The sequence below is a fragment of the Vigna radiata genome, unplaced genomic scaffold (assembly GCF_000741045.1).
Source record: "Vigna radiata var. radiata cultivar VC1973A unplaced genomic scaffold, Vradiata_ver6 scaffold_122, whole genome shotgun sequence".
In the NCBI taxonomy this organism is placed as follows: domain Eukaryota; kingdom Viridiplantae; phylum Streptophyta; class Magnoliopsida; order Fabales; family Fabaceae; genus Vigna; species Vigna radiata.
The window spans coordinates 423,700-440,378 of NW_014543108.1; the positions used below are offsets into that span (position 1 = coordinate 423,700).

General features: G+C 30.4%; 3 protein-coding genes across 3 annotated transcripts; 1 reads left to right on the plus strand and 2 right to left on the minus strand.

Annotated features, from left to right (window-relative positions):
• Positions 1 to 439: 439 nt before the first annotated feature.
• Positions 440 to 1,465, minus strand: LOC106752969. The gene is made up of 2 exons (XM_014634753.1): positions 680 to 1,465; positions 440 to 595 (listed from the first exon to the last, which is right to left on the minus strand). Exons 1-2 carry the CDS (start codon positions 1,463 to 1,465, stop codon positions 440 to 442), a joined length of 942 nt encoding a protein of 313 aa, XP_014490239.1.
• Positions 1,466 to 10,379: 8,914 nt separating this feature from the next.
• On the plus strand, positions 10,380 to 13,933 carry LOC106753014 (4-hydroxy-tetrahydrodipicolinate synthase, chloroplastic). Its single transcript, XM_014634795.2, has 3 exons — positions 10,380 to 10,648; positions 12,233 to 12,313; positions 12,797 to 13,933. The coding sequence occupies exons 1-3, from the start codon at positions 10,566 to 10,568 to the stop codon at positions 13,719 to 13,721; spliced, it is 1,089 nt and encodes a 362-aa protein (XP_014490281.1). The 5' UTR covers positions 10,380 to 10,565; the 3' UTR covers positions 13,722 to 13,933.
• A 747-nt stretch (positions 13,934 to 14,680) lies between these two features.
• On the minus strand, positions 14,681 to 15,734 carry LOC106753015 (protein LITTLE ZIPPER 2). The gene is made up of 2 exons (XM_014634796.2): positions 15,305 to 15,734; positions 14,681 to 15,190 (listed from the first exon to the last, which is right to left on the minus strand). Exons 1-2 carry the CDS (start codon positions 15,415 to 15,417, stop codon positions 14,965 to 14,967), a joined length of 339 nt encoding a protein of 112 aa, XP_014490282.1. The 5' UTR covers positions 15,418 to 15,734; the 3' UTR covers positions 14,681 to 14,964.
• Between the last annotated feature and the right edge of the window lie 945 nt (positions 15,735 to 16,679).

The following is a 16,679-nucleotide window of genomic DNA, read 5'->3' on the forward strand; positions in this document are numbered from 1 at the left end:
TTCCTATTAAACCCCAACAGTAACAACTACATGAATGGTTACTTAAGTCAACTACAAACTTATCCATTGTAAACTCGTGAGTGACTTCAAATTTTGCAGCCCTTGCCCAAGTTGGAATCCAATTTCCACTCTTCTCTACTTCCCTATCAAGTCTTTTTTGTGGTCTAGGCATTACAACTCCTGGATATGTCATTGCTTTTTCTCTAAGTGTTGCAAACCGTCTCATAATGTAAGTTCTAATCCACTCCATCATAGTGATGATAGGTTTGTCTCTAGCTAGTAAAATTGTACTTTTAAAGGACTCAGAGAAATTATTTATCAGCACATCGCATCTAGGATAAATACTAAATGCATGTTTACACCAACACTTGGTTGGAATACCTAGCAACCAATTGTATGCATCAATGTTAACAGTTTTCAACTCACCCATTTTCTTTTCCTAGTCCTTTTGAAATGTAGTCTTGGCAGCCCCCATCATGAGATCTCTAATATACATTCCTCCACCAAATCTCTTCTTGTAATTGTTATACAAGTGCCTTAAGCACAATCTATGTTCCATTACATCCAAAATGTTATCATAAACTGTCATTAGTCCCTATAAGATACAAAATGTATTGGTCATTAGTTAATGATGTGATTGTTACAAAATAAAAATAGGAAAATAGTCAAATTGAAATACCTTTTGTTGATCAGAAATGAACACCCAACATTGACAATCAGTGCCACCAGTATCATCCAAAAGCAGTGTCAAAAACCATCTCCAACTTTCTTTGCATTCATTTTTTACCACTGCAAAAGCTAGTAGGATATATTGATCATTGGGGTCTCGGCCAACTGCCACCAACAATTGACCACCATATGTTGTCTTCAGATGACAATCATCCACCCCTATGAAGGACTTGCAACTTCCTGAAAAACCTTGCTTACACCCCTCTAAACACATATAAAAAGAGCCAAATCTTGGTGGCAAACTTGGTTGGGGTTGATTCACTTTAATTTTAAAAGTACCACACTTCACTCTTGGCAATTCCCCCACATAATCATATAGACGAGCATATTTTCTTTCTCCATCAACAACCAAAGAATCCAAAGCAATTTGTTTGGCCTTTCCAGTTTTCCAAGCAGTGATACCAACACTGAATGACTTATTAATGTCATCAATGATTTGGTCGACAATCATGTTAGCCACATTTACAAACCTGTCAACTAATACTTGTGCAATCCAATTTACACTTGCACTTTTGTTTCCAAAAACTCTTCCACATTTGTGTCTTCTAACCAAGGTTTTCACCCTAAATGTTTGCTTACCTCCTACCTTGCTAGCCATAATAACAAAGCCACGTTTGTTTTTACAAACTGCCCTTACTCTGGTCAGATCATTCTTCACAAACTTAATCTTTTTTCCATTTAATACACTATGCTCCATTAGTGCATTTTTAAACTCCTTCAATGAACAGAACTCCATCCCCAATTCGAATATGAAATTCTTGTTCATATCATCTTTTTTTATACCTTTTAAAGTTGTCCCTTTTCAAGGTCACATCCTCATCACTTTGTACATCTGAATCCAGTTCATCACTGTTGTATTCCTCATTGATATCATGGTCTCCAACTTCTTCATCCATTACAAATGAACCTTTTCCCAACATTGCCTCTTCTAGTCACATATTTCTTTTTTCTTTTCATTGCATTCCACCTATCCAAAACCTGATTAATGTTTCTACGAACATCATCCACCTTATCATTCTCAACATCAAACCCATCATTATCTATTCTTTCTCCTTCACTCTCATCCAGATAATCTTCAGCTGAAGCTTCTACTTCCCCCTCAACTTCCCTCTCAACCACATTCCTCCATGTTTCCTCTTCTTCATGAAGATAATCATGTTCATTACCACCATCATCCTCTTCGAAATTAACATCTTGTTGTTCCTCACCACCATCACAGTCTACCTCTTCCTCACCAATCTCAACCTCTTCCACACTCATTCCACCCTCTTCTACACTCATTCCACCCTCTTCTACAATCTTAGTCACTTCCTCCATGTTTCCTTCATGTGTCTCTTGACCACAACTAAGAAACAGAACTTTCACTGCCTCACTGGGAACATGTTGAACATATATTTCTACCATTTTCTCATTCTCCTCTACATACTTAGCCAAGTTCAATGCTTCCCTGTCATCACTCAATAATCTCAGATTATTCATCAGCCTTTCCTTGGACCCCTTCCATCATAGTTTGAAGTCTACATCATACTTAAATTCTTTAACAATTCCAACTGCTTCAAAATAAAACCAACGATCTGGATCAAGTCCTATGATCACGTGTACCTCTCTGCCAGCATACTGTAGCCCCTTATCACTAACAAACTTTCCCATGTGATGCAAACAAACTTCGAACACCATTTCTAGACCTACATTCAGACATTAACACTTTACTCCCAAAATCGGCCAACCAATGATAAACGAAAAACGACAACTTACCTTGATACAATGCGCTTGCCTTTCACACCCAGTGTTTCTTTCACGAACATCGCAAGGAGCACCGCAACGACCACCTTGATACAATGTTTGGAGAAGAAGGTTTTCAGTATAGTGGTTGGAGTAATGTTTCTAGAAAAAACTTTTCCCCAATTGGAAAAAGCAATTTGCCCTAATTGCTATTCTGATAACTCACCAACACACGTGCTAATCTGATAATTGCTAATCCAAATGTTAAAAAAGCAACGTGGCAGATAGAGAACAGTGAAGTTGGCAGAAGACGTGGCAGGACCGTTAGCCAGATCAACCAAAACTTGACGTTGTCCATTTTTAAGAACTAACTTTATATGTTTTAATACTAAGAGGATTAAATGCCATCAATGTTTTGAGTAGGACCTATAACCAAAAATCACTTATAGGATTAAAAGCATATTTAACTTTTTTTTTTTTTTTTAACATTAAACACTGGACGAATTTTTTTTTTTTTTTTTAACTAGTGATTGCGTGATAACATTGCATAGAAGGTGCATACTATACCTAATTTGTTAAAAGAATTGTTTACTTTCTATATATTCAAATAAAAATATTTGATTGCCATGATTGGCTTCTGTTTATAAAAACTTCCATATAAAACGTGGGATGAAATTATTCAGCTTAATCATGAATCACATTGAGATCATTGATGAGAGAATCATTTATCCACTAGATACTCCATTAAAAAAAATCTAAAAATAAATAGTCAAAGCTGAATCAACTAAAAAAATAACTGAAATGAAGCTCACTTGATATTTCTTAATTTTAAGAACTAATATCATATAGTTTTTAAAAATGTAAAGATTAAATCAAGTGTTTATTCCAAGATGAAAAACAGCGAGAAAAAGTTGTGTTTTTTAATATATGAACAAAAACATAACTCATTTATATTGAATTATTTTAAAAGTATTTATATTTAAATTAAAAAAAAAATAGTTTATCTAACGAATGTAGCAATCTAAAGCAAATTAATATCTTATATCCCAATATAATCTTATTAGAACGGGATATAATCATCAAAATAAAATTAAGTGGAATTAACAATAATTAGGTTAGCTATTTGTTTTATAATTTTTATATTAACATAATTTAATTATTTGGCCAGCTTCTTTTTGCGATACATTTTATTTTTAGGATTATTTTAGGCTTTAAGACCATTGCATTTAAAATTCGACCTGAATTAAAAGTTGTTCATTCCTTATTTTAGGCCTGCCTCAATTACTTTTTAGGTTTGCATATTTATAGAATATATTTCTATCATTGCGCAAGGAAAGACGGGTAGCTAGAAACAACACAAATATATTTTCTTTTTCCTTTACACATTTGCTTTTATTTTTTGTTTGAAGAATATAAAACTATAAGTAGACTTAGAAGAGATGAGCAAATAAATTGGACCGACCGAATCTTATTCATGCTAAAAACAAAAATTGATGCACGATGGGTTTTATATGGATTCAGTTTATAATACATAATGATATTTGGACAAAAGTAAGTTTTAACGGTTGAATATAGATATGAAATTTTAATTTGGTGAATATTCAATCCGACTTGAAATTACTAATTATACATAGCATAAATTTCCTTAATCGTAATTTTGTTATGTTGAAAGTGAAAGAGGTGACAAAGTTGACAATATTGTCTAAATGTGAGTTTCTCGTTATCCTTGATTTTGGTAAATTGTAATCGATTCACAAATAAGATAGAAGCGTCACTTTCAAAGATAAGATTGGATGAGTTAAAAAATTGAAAGTTAAAGGAGAAGACCTTGGTTGTGTTTGTGCGAGTGAAAAGCACAAGGAAGAGGACTAAAGAGAGAGTGAAGACAATGGAGAAGTTGGAGGAAGCCATGACTCTAAGGGGATGGATATTGATGCCTAAGGACGAGTTTTTCTCTCATCTTTCATTAGACTTTTTTCCCTACATTCCATTCGGATAACTTATCGGTCATTCATATTTACTTTTAACTCTTTGGTAAACATACCAAATTATGCAAGTAATAACCGATAAGACTGGATATAATTTTTTAAATGTCTCATGCAATATGAAATAATCTACAATTAATGACTAACCTAGACTAAAAAATATTTTCATAAAATTGAGTTTGTACAAGAAAGTAAATTTGTGCATAAATAATTAGAGATGAACTTTGATAGTTAAAAACACTTAAACAATTTAAAAGTCAATAAATGATATGGAATGGTATTGTTGGAGTTAGATTTCACCGACTTCACTTTTATGCATATAAAACTCATAATTTCAATTAATATACCAAACCCAAAAGTCTATTTAAACCCTAATCCCTTAGTAGAATGAGCTTAAGTTTCCTTATTATATGTTTCCTTATTAAGAGTCAATCCCTTAAACTCCTAATAAACAAATTCACTTTATGAACTAGAATTTAAGACAACTAATAGATTAAGCTTCATTCCGAGATACAAGTTCTATTAAATGTCTTATTCCAAGTATAGATTTCAAAATATATATTTCAATACTTAATGAATCAAACATCATGAATAACAAAGTCAAAGCAAGCATTAAATAAACAAACAAAAATAAATGGAAGATGCATAAATATATTGAAAGCACTTGCAAAATACTAAAGAGATTAGTTGTTGCATTTATCCCCAAATTATGGATTTAAAGCTTATGAAATAGAAAAAAAAAAAAGATACAAGAGGAGGAAGTGAATGTTCCCACAAGTTCTTGTACGCCTTCCAACTTTTCATAACTTGTTGCAAAAAAATAAATTGATACATAAATGGAAATTAAAGACACTTAGACAAGGGAAAAATTTAATAATGATATTGATTCGTATTATTGGGATTAGATTTAACTGAAATTGATGCATAAATGAAAATTAAAGATACTTAGACGATGAAAAATTTTAAAAATGATATTAATTCGTATTATTGAGATTATATTTAACTGACTTTACTCTAATGCCTTTAAAACACTCATCTCATTTCCATTAATATACTAAGTATAAGACCTCAATATATATTTTCATTGAAAAATATTTTATAAAAAACAAATGATTTTTTTTATATTGTAAATAGGAATTTATATAATCACGATGAATTCTAGTATGATTCAAGTATTTTCACTACAAAAATATTTATAAAAAATATGTAAACTGTGAAAAAATATATAAAGGAGTATGATTAATTATTTTTGAATTCAAATAAATAAAATAAAATATATTTTTTTGTCTCTAAAATATAATGTGATTTTAATTTTTGTTTCTATTTCAAAATTTGATCATGTTAGTCCTTATATTTAAATGTCTAGATACATTCTTCATTGCTCTAACCACGTCAACATTTTTTTCTTATATAACAAGTGTCGAGTAAACTGAACTTATATTTGGGCATGTTTATAAATTTTTTTAGTTAATTTTATAATTATAATAACAATAATAGTTTTATTATATTTTATTATCATAAAAAGTGTTTCTACTCCTCTCTCTCTAAACTATTCTAATTTCATATATAATAAATAAAGAAAAGTTACATTTATAGTTTTAAGTCTTGGTTTTCTAGTAAGTTAAATATTACTATAACGGCTACCCACAACAATACAAATAAATAAATGCGTTAAACTCCTTCAAAGGTTTCTATTTCTGTAAGTTTTTCCCGGTTTCATTTCCGTTTTATTTACAGTAAATCGTGTGAAGAAAATTAACATGAAAATATGTCAGCTTTGAAATATTGTACCCCTTGAAGGAGTGTTAAACACGTTTGGAAGAAATCTTCGACGTGTTTTTGGATTTTGAGTTTCATTTATGACTCCAAAACACGATGCTTCTAAATTGGGCCTTTTTAAAATACATTTTTGGAGGTTTTCTTCTTACACTCCCGTAAGATAAAGAAATACTAATGTATGTATGTATCTTGTAATTTTTATATTTAATTTAAAATTATTATATTCTGGAATATATAATATCATATATTTTCATATTAAATTATTTAAATTTATAATATGTCTAAGATATATTATAAATTGATTGCTTTTTAATATTATAGATGAAAGAAAAAAAATGAAGTCAAGGAAGAATAACCAGTTTATTTAAATCCAATGTATAATGGAAACAATACAGCTCTAAAAAAGTCTACTAGATAATTCCACGCGGTACATATTTTAAATTTTATATATCATAAATAAATAAATAAGTTTGTTGGCAATTATTTCTTAATATTATAATTATTTTTTATTTTTTGGAATAATTCTCACTTTTAATTTGCATTATTCTTGCAACATTTAAATTATAAATGGAGGAAGCGTAACAACATATTTTTCTATGCTATATTTTAAACAAATTTAGGTGTTATAAATTAGAATATGCAATAGGAAATTATAAATTTAAATATATAATTTAAAATAAGATCTTTATTCATCACTAATAAGACTTCATTATTAATTTTTTCTTTTACCTTTATTTATGTAACTTATTATCGGAAATTTGTTTTATAGCTCATTAGTGAATAATACATTTATTTATCACAAAAGTTAATCTTAACATTTATTTCTTTCAATTCAAATTGTTTTATGTCCGACGTCAAATTACTCGTTGATTAATGTCAATTTTTTTCAATATGACATCAAGTTAACGTCTTCCTATGTTGATATTTTTTAAAACGTTAAAGATAAAAAAACATAGATGTCAAAGGCTTTTTTTCACTAGCAATACCTCCACAATGTACAAATTTTTATGTAATAATGCTTTAACTTCGTAATCTTGCAATGTTTTTATGTTGCAAATTTCTTCCTAATAATTACAAAAGTATTATGTACTAATTTGAAGCAACTTCTTCAAGTTCCAATGACCAAGTTTCACCTTAAAAATTAATTTCATAACGGAACAATTTTGTTATACAAACTAACCATAAAATATAAACAAAACACAACTATTTGTTGTATTTCCTAAATGCATCACTTTATTGATTTACATCTTAACAAACTTTTCTTTCTCTAGCATTACATATATGCTTCTTTTACATATTCAATGAATACAAATAATGGTAAATAAACAACTTCAAAACATTGAATACGATATTTTAATGATTCACAACTAGGACAATACATGAAATCTCTTAAAACATTCGTCAGATACTCTCAAGACTCTACAAGATGTATTAAAAAAATTTCATTTTGCTTTAACAATTTTGTTTATGTGAAGTCAAATTAAAAGGTTACAAGCTTTAAGAAAACAAGTGTAATTGCATTTGTCAGAGCAAGATCCTTATCAATGATCAAAATTTTAGAAAATGATATCCATTATGAGAAACAACCTTTTAAGTCTTTCAACAGCCTAAGAAAAATTGTCCTTTTGTTTGTACACAAAGAACAAAAATGCCACATAGAAAATCAATCTTGTGGATGTCACACTAACAATCCCAAGTAAAAACAAAGTTTTGTATGCATTATCCATTAGTAAAACAATATCAATTACATGTAATAATTTCATTGAATTTGAGCATATCCACAAGAAACATCTTTCAAAACCCTTGAACTCTTGTGAAACTTATTTATGATAAATATACTTATTTATGATAAATATACTTGTCACACACTAAAGCAATTTCACTAACTTTTACATTTGAGTTTTAAATTGTCTTTTTAATCTTCAAAAGGCACACTTCATATTATTTCATAATTATTCTAGACTTTATTCAACTCTCAATTATGTCAACAAACATGAGTTTTTCATTACTTCTTAATTTCTCAAAGTTTTTCATTACTTCTTAATTTCTCAATATACAAATGACCTATTAGTATATCAATCAACTCATCATTATAATATCCATATAATGTCCATATAATGAGAATAAATCTTGTAGCCTTTCCTAAATAACTTTCCGCATGATTTAAAAGAATAATCACATTTATTTATTTTAATTATATTGAGTTATAAATCTTTTTTGTTGGAAGTCTCATATCGAGTAGAGATAAGGTCATTTTATAGTATGTAAGTGGATACAAACCTAACGTTACAAGTTAGTTTGTGGGGATTGAATTAGACTTAAAGTCAACTTTTTTAATATGGTATCATAGTCATAGGTAAAGCTTATCCTAGTGAGATTTATTGTTTGTTAGTGATATTATTCCACTCGTTATCGAATCATCCATTAATGTTCAGTTTCACACTTGAAATGTATATACCTCGACGTGGAATGTGAAGTCTTACATCGACTAGAGATAATACTAATTTATAGTATATAAATGTGTGCAAACCTCGTTATACAAACTGATTTTATGGAGTTGAGTTAAAATTCACTTCTTAATACTTTTCATATATATAATTTGAAAGTATGAAAAAATAAAAATGTGATTTTTAAATAATTCATAAAACTTTCTTAAAAAGTAAATACTATCAAAATTTAGGATAGAGACGAAATCTAATTTAATATTATAATGTGAGAAATAAAAACATATTTAAGTCTCTTTCAAATCGATAAATTCATAATTATTTAGATATATTTAAGTAATTATTCTATTAGCCATAAATTACCTTCTTTTAATTATATTATCTAAAAATACCTTACAAATTATACTATTCAATATTATCAAATTGTCTTTTGGATGAAATATTTTATAAGTCACAAATAATCTTTTAAGTTAGATTATTTACCAACTCCACCTATATTTACAATATTGTTATCAAATTATGATAGACCCAAAACAACTCAATAAGAGAAGAATCCGAATGTAAAATCTTATGATATTTTAAATAAAAAATATAATATTCAATATATATATATATATATATATATATATATATAATATTATATGATAAAAACAAAATCCATATAAAATATAATAATCTTATAATTACTTTTATTCACAAATATTCTTCCAAGTTTCTTACTGAGTTAGAGTATAAAGTTTTTGCGAATAAACGTTTTATTTGTAATAATTGAATTTGGTCACATTTCAACAATCAGGTTAACACAAGATGAAATCTTATAAAAAAATAGTTTATCTAGAAATATCTAACAAATAAATATACTCATAAGTTGTTACCTTTAAAATACACAATCTATAATTATTTTGTTGAAAAGTAATTAAATTTTTTTACCACATATTAAAAAATAATAAATTTCACAATAACACAAAATTAAAAATTTATATTTAAAAGTGTCCTCTCCAAGACTTTCAAATAATAAAATCCAAAAGAAATAAAAAATACCAAAGGTAATGTTGAAAAATCTATTTTTATTTTCTAAAAAATGTTTCTGAACTACATTTTAACTTAGTAAGAGCTAAGTTTAACAACTTTGGCCTTCAATGTAAACATGCGACTAGTCAAACACAAGGAACCGTAATTGTTGTCAAAAACATCTTTTAGTACAAAAGTTGTTAACATTTTGTCTCTTTTCTCAGTCTATTATTTTCTATAGACAGTTACACACTAAACCATTGTTGCGTTCAATTAAAAAATAATAATGGAAATTAAAAAAAAAAGTTAAACAAATATTCCATCTTTTTGTATGCTGTAATACAGAGAAATGGTATACTTAAATTCAGTATACATTTCTATTTCTTCATTTATTTACCTTTTACACAATAATTTATTTTATAAACCAATGATATAAATAAATATTCTTTCATACATCTAAATTTTTTACATCCATTTAACATTATTTTTATTATTTCTTTAAAAATAAAAAAATTATATTTTTATATTATGTGTTAAATGATATAAAAATATATTATAATACCATTCTTCGTTATATAACAAAAGGAGTAATATTAAAACGAAGTACAGTATGTAAAATACTTAAGTTTCTAATATGATTTTTTAATTATTTAAATAGCTTTTAACTTAAAAAAATAATATTTTATTTTATGAAGTTAAAGAAGTGTGGAAGAGTAAACAGGTGCAGTGGTGTGTGTCATTTTCCGTTTCGCACAGAGAAAAGCCAAAGTACTCTTCGCCGCCATTTTCTACTCTCACTGCAGTCATCTTCTTCCCATTCCTCTTCTAAGATCTCCCTTCAAACGACACCGTTTTACTCTTCTTATTCGGATCTTCTTCTCCAGTTTCTCAAATCATGGCTACACTCAAAACCCTTTGCTTCAGAGCTAACACCTTCCCCGATTGCCCCTCCAATGTCACCAATAATAAAAACACCAGGTTCATTTTCCTCATCAATTTTAATTATTATTATTATTATTATTATTATTATTATTATTCTTGTTGTTGTTGTTTGTTTTTCGTTTTCGGATTTTGTAATATCGAAATCGGAGTTCCAAGGATTATTGATGTATTGGATGGTTTCTGAAATCTGAATGAAGGCAGTGTTGTTTGTGTAGGTTGTTCGTTACTGGGTTATTTGTTAACGATGGGTTATTAGGTTTGATTCGCTGTTAGTTGGACTTTTTAAATTGTTTATGTGAAGTGAGAAAGCCTCTACGGGGCATGCATGGGTGAAGGATATTGGCATTTTGATTTCTCCGGGTTAATTGAGTTACTGATACACTTGAATTTGAATCAACACTGGATTGAGTTACCCTTTACACTTTATTGTGTAGTACATTCAAATATTTTGTGTCGCTTTGTGCGTTTTAGCGGCACAAAAACTTTGACGAGTTTTAAAAACCTGCCTTGATTCCTTTTTCAAAACATTCTATCTCTGTGTTCAGTTCTGAATTCTGATTGTCCTGTCTTTTTTTTTTGTTTATTTTTACCATCATCTGTCAACCTCAAATCAGTTCTTTTATTTGTAGCACCATCCTCTTGGAGACTAACACTTATTTCATTTCTAGATGTTTGTTATTGTTGTGTTTAGCTCTAGTTGAGAGGGAAAAGAAATGAGAGACATAAATGATGGATTATGTGTGTCAACTGCATAGCTGAGAATATTATTTATATATTGAGACTTAAAGAGTCATAAATAAATACTAGGATTTACAATTATAATACATAATAATACTGAAGATGAAATCAGCACAGCACTCGATTTATCTTTCGCATAGTGTAATATGTTCTATTTTTGAGCATTTATATGTGTTACATAAATTGTTTAATCTGTATTTATAGCATTCAGAATAGTGACCGTACCACTGACAGTTCCTTTTGGGTATAGCCGCAATGCCTTGATAACTATGTTTTAGAGGGTTTTTTTTTACTGTAAAGGATCGCCCCTTTTTAATACCGTTTTGCTGTTTTTTATTCGATTATTGTGTTTCTGCAATAATAGCCTTTTAGTCTAGCCATGTGTTACTGATTGATTATTATGAGGATCACAATGAGATTTATAGAAGTATGACGGTAATGCAATAGGAGTCTCTTGTTCTCCTCTTCAATGTTCGATTTCTTGAAAGTTTCGTCCTTTTGTACTTGTAAACTTGACTAAACAGTTATGCCTCGTGGTTACCTCTTTCCAGTTCTTCATGGGAAATAATGTTCTTCGTTTGGGATAATGAAAGATAGTAAGATGATAAACTAGAGTGAAAAGGACTCTCTGTACATTCACCCATAAGTGTGCTCTATGTCTTTGCCTCCTTACTTTTGGGTGTCAGCTTTTTACTTTTTAATCAAATGTTTATTCTTTCCAATTTCAAATCAGTATTCTATTTGTGTAGTTGCAATATGGTTTTCTCTTTGTCATATGCATGTACGTACGACTGTGTGTATCGGTGCCTATTACGTTTTGAAAAATACCACTCTCTCCAAATTTTGCTACGTTTGATGTTAAATAATTTCTATATTAATCAGGAGCTCAAACTGGAAGCCTCCACAAGCAGCTGTGAAACCTAGTTTGCACCTCCCAATGCGCAGCTTTGAGTTGAAGAATAGGTGGGTTTGAAATTTACTGTTATAAATCCAGTCAATTTTCTACTAAATTATATATACATTTGTTTTCATATCTTTTCATTTCTGAAACTGTTTTTTTATCATGTGTACATGTGCGTATTGTCTAAATTGGGTGGGAACTGTAGGATGCATGCTCTGGGTAGGATTTCTGGACGAGACACAGATGATTTGATGCATCTAGAGCTTTAAGCAATGTTCTCTCTCACTAATTTACACTTTGAACTTAATTTTCACTTCTTATCCAGTCCGTCGTTTGCTTAGCAAGGGTTTTATGTCATCTAGATACTTGATATGTATATTTGTACTGAAAAACTTTTTAAATCTATTTACACGGCCATATATATTTCTATAGTGAAACTATATTCGTACAGATTTTTAATATAATATAAAATTTGTATTTTTGGCTTTCTGTTTTCATTGCTGCTTATTTGGGCTACTGCTTATTTTAACGTATTGCATTTACAGGACTTCCCCAGAGGACATAAAGTGTCTGAGGTTGATAACTGCCATCAAAACTCCATACCTACCTGATGGGCGATTTGATCTTGAAGCGTACGATGACTTGGTGAATATGCAGATTGGAGAAGGGGTCGAAGGTGTTATTGTTGGTGGGACAACTGGTGAAGGACAATTAATGAGCTGGGAGGAGCACATAATGCTCATTGCTCATACAGTTAACTGTTTTGGTGGGAAAGTTAAGGTTATTGGAAATACTGGGAGCAACTCCACCAGGGAAGCAATTCATGCCACTGAGCAGGGTTTTGCTGTTGGAATGCATGCTGCCCTTCACATAAACCCCTACTACGGAAAAACCTCCTTGGATGGCATGGTTGCTCACTTTCAAAGTGTGCTTCCGATGGGACCCACAATTATCTATAATGTGCCTTCACGGACTGGTCAAGACATTCCTCCACATGTAATTCAAACCTTAGCTGAAAGTTCTAACTTAGCTGGTGTCAAGGAGTGTGTTGGAAATGATCGGATCAAGCAGTATACAGACAATGACATTGTTGTGTGGAGTGGGAATGATGATCAATGCCATGATGCTAGATGGGATTATGGGGCTACTGGAGTGATATCTGTTACAAGCAACCTGGTTCCTGGTCTAATGCGGGAACTGATGTATGTTTCAAATCCTAGGCTAAATTCTAAGCTCTTACCTCTGATTGACTGGCTTTTCCACATGCCAAACCCCATTGGGTTGAACACTGCTCTTGCTCAACTTGGGGTTGTCAGGCCCGTTTTTAGGCTACCATTTGTACCTCTCCCTGTGGAGAAAAGGATAGAATTTGCCAATATAGTGAAGGCAATTGGCCGAGAGCATTTTGTTGGAAATAAAGATGTTGAGGTTCTTGATGACGAAGACTTTTTCTTGGTCAGTCGTTATTAAGTTTTCTTGTAGGGTTATTGTATCCTCCTTCCTGGGGTGTTTTCCAAACATCAAATCATGATGAGTCTGCTGTAGTGAATTGAAGTGATTACCTAGTTTCTTTTTACTGGCTACTCTGTAGTTGGGAACTGGTTCAAATTTGTTGAGTTTGAATTTATGTGCTACTGCATATTATTTATCATATCATAAACGCACACCTGGAGATGTGACAATTGCCTTCCCAAGGATCCCCTCATAAAAGATATGGAGGAAAGTAGTGGATGAAGAACGTTTCTTTGCCTTTTCTTCTCCATAGTTTTCTGTGGTAGACGCTGTAACTTCTATTATTATGAATATGTTTGGACAACTTTTTCAACAAACTTTATAAAGAAAAAAATGAAATGATTTTTTCGTTAAGGTAAAATTAACTTATACAGTTAATTTGCAAAAGTTCTTATACATTTTACCTTCATTGTTAGTTTTAATTTAACTAATTTTAATTTATGGAGAATTTTCTTTATTTATTTTATTTCAAAGTTTGTATGAGAAGATTTTACATCAACATTATGTTTCCAATCATAAATTTTAGTCCTTGGCCAATAATCTGTAATAAACGAGCACCAGAAACATGTCCCTAAGAATATTAGATACGAATGATGCTAAATCATGAATCTCCTTTTGCCAGTTCTAACTGTGTTTTCCCTATTGATGACAGACTGACCATATAACATCTGCTGCCATTATGAGTGCATATAATCTCTGCACTACTCTTATATAACAATATCATTACAAAGACATGTATAGTGTTAATTGACCCGATTGGAAAATGTTGTGACTTTATTATTGAAAGGTATATTTATAAACGAATTGATCAGCTTAATCAAAGACTTATGACAGGAAAAAGCTAAGGCACTGTTAAGTATTCAGTGTCAGTGTACCCTACTCTAAACATGACATCAGGAAAACTAACAAGTGAGGAATTTAAAAAAACTAACACAACGTTGCACAATTCTATATTCCATGTAATGCTTACAATTGGCATATTACCTATTTATCTTTATTACACCACTCTAAACTTATTGCTAGAAAATTAATTAATTTAACCTCCAAGGCTCCGACTAAGATGCAAAGAAAAAACAAAAAAGAAGAAGATGCAAAGTCAACAAGATACAGGGCTAACATCAGAAAAGGATCATTGACACGGACCCTTCGATTTCTCCTACTCTCACCACACTAATAAACTGTATTATAAATCAGGTAATAGCTAGTTATTGTTGGTATTGTTGGTCTGTTCTGAAAGCTTCTTTTGGAGCTGTGACAATAAGGCCTGATTCTCTTTGTGCAGAAGCATGGCTTGCTTCCTCAACTTCTCATTCTCCTCTATGATTGTTTGATTCTCCATGTACAATTTCAAGTTTTTCATCTGAATTTCAGCTTTCACCACAACCATCCTTTTCCTCTGTCTCGCTTCTTTCAAGTGTGCCCTCCTTCTATATCATCATCACAAAAGAAGCCAATGTTACATCAGAGACAAAACACATGCAAACAAGCTGTGAGAAACAGCAAAAGGACATACATGGTAGAAAACTACCATGGAACAGTACCTTTGGAGCAGGCCCAAGCGAAGGTGCCTCTTGTGTCTCTTAGATGGCCATGGACGAGGAAGTGCTAAAAGGAGAGGGCCACAAAGGGTCTGTTTTGAAGAGAAAGAGCACATGCTGTTTCCCTTCCAAAAAGCCAAAGCCTTTCAGAGAAGAAGAGCTATAAGCTTGAGAATAAAAGTTCACTTACAAAAAATAAACAAAAAATGGGATTGTGAGGTGTAACAAATAGGCTACAAGGGGGTTTTTATAGGTGAGAAGAACTTGGTAGGAATCTACTAGGGTGAAAGAAAAGTGTTATAATATAGCTGTGATGTTGTGTTTGTATGAGAGATAATGAGAGAGAGAGAGAAAGAGAAAAACTTTTATATAGCAATGATGGCACAAGGACTCATGATTACAAAGGGCAGCAATAGATGAGGGAAAGCAGAAGAGGATGAAGAAAAATGACACTCTTCTTTGTATGCCTTTTTGATTGCTTTGGTTGATTGAGAGTGTAACATTGAGAAATAGAGAAGGATAGAAAAAGCAACGTACCCATTATTCTGTAAGTTGAGTTACACTTTTTGGAATAGTTTAGAAGTTTCCCTTTCAGTTTCCATGGGATCTGATAAAAGTGATAAAATTTTACTTGTACTAATTATGGTAGTATAATAGAAGAAGATATAAGTGTGTGACATCACATTCAAAATCGCTATAACATGCATTTATTCCAGGTTCATTTCAAATGGGCCAATGTGTTCTTGCTTCTAGTTTCCGCAGTTATTGTTCCTTCTTCACCTTCTTCCTTTCTCTCACAAAACATACATTTCCTTCTTCCACTGTAAAACTTCTTTCACACACATTCCATCACTTTTCAACAAACCTTCTTCATCACAAACTCACCCTTTATTAACTTCAACATTACTCATATAATTAAAACAATTTTTGTAGACGTTAATCTTCACATTAATAAGATGGAAAATGATATTTTAACACTGAGACAAAGGTATATTTGGAAGAAAAAATCTAAAGTTTTTTTTTTTAATTTGAAATCGTCCAACCACATTTTGACACGTGTGCAGTGTCAAAATGATGTCCAAAAATTAGTATTAAAATATCATTTTCCTAGTAAGATATTATTTAATTTGAATCTTCACAAATTTACTTTTTAATATCATTTTAAACTATTTTTTTATCAAAATATTTTAATTTTTATATAAATTCATTTCTATCAAAATATTTTATTTATATATAAACTTATTTCTATGATAATATTTTATTTGTATATAAATTAATTTCTACGTCGTTTTTATCTAATATGAGATTTTGTTTATATCCTAAAAATTTTATTCAATGACTTATGAAAACATAAAGTTTGTAGGTTTGAGTATTGATG

What these genes read in the sequence shown, in the direction of transcription:
- LOC106753014 (XM_014634795.2), top strand. Translation starts at nt 10,566, where the DNA reads ATGGCTACACTCAAAACCCTTTGCTTCAGAGCTAACACCTTCCCCGAT. An exon ending in ACCAATAATAAAAACACCAG is followed by an intron (nt 10,649 to 12,232) that starts GTTCATTTTCCT and finishes TATATTAATCAG; the next exon opens with GAGCTCAAACTGGAAGCCTC. An exon ending in AGCTTTGAGTTGAAGAATAG is followed by an intron (nt 12,314 to 12,796) that starts GTGGGTTTGAAA and finishes TTGCATTTACAG; the next exon opens with GACTTCCCCAGAGGACATAA.
- LOC106753015 (XM_014634796.2), bottom strand. Translation starts at nt 15,417, where the DNA reads ATGTGCTCTTTCTCTTCAAAACAGACCCTTTGTGGCCCTCTCCTTTTA. An exon ending in CGCTTGGGCCTGCTCCAAAG is followed by an intron (nt 15,191 to 15,304) that starts GTACTGTTCCAT and finishes ATGATGATATAG; the next exon opens with AAGGAGGGCACACTTGAAAG.
- LOC106752969 (XM_014634753.1), bottom strand. Translation starts at nt 1,465, where the DNA reads ATGGAGTTCTGTTCATTGAAGGAGTTTAAAAATGCACTAATGGAGCAT. An exon ending in TCATTTCTGATCAACAAAAG is followed by an intron (nt 596 to 679) that starts GTATTTCAATTT and finishes TGTATCTTATAG; the next exon opens with GGACTAATGACAGTTTATGA.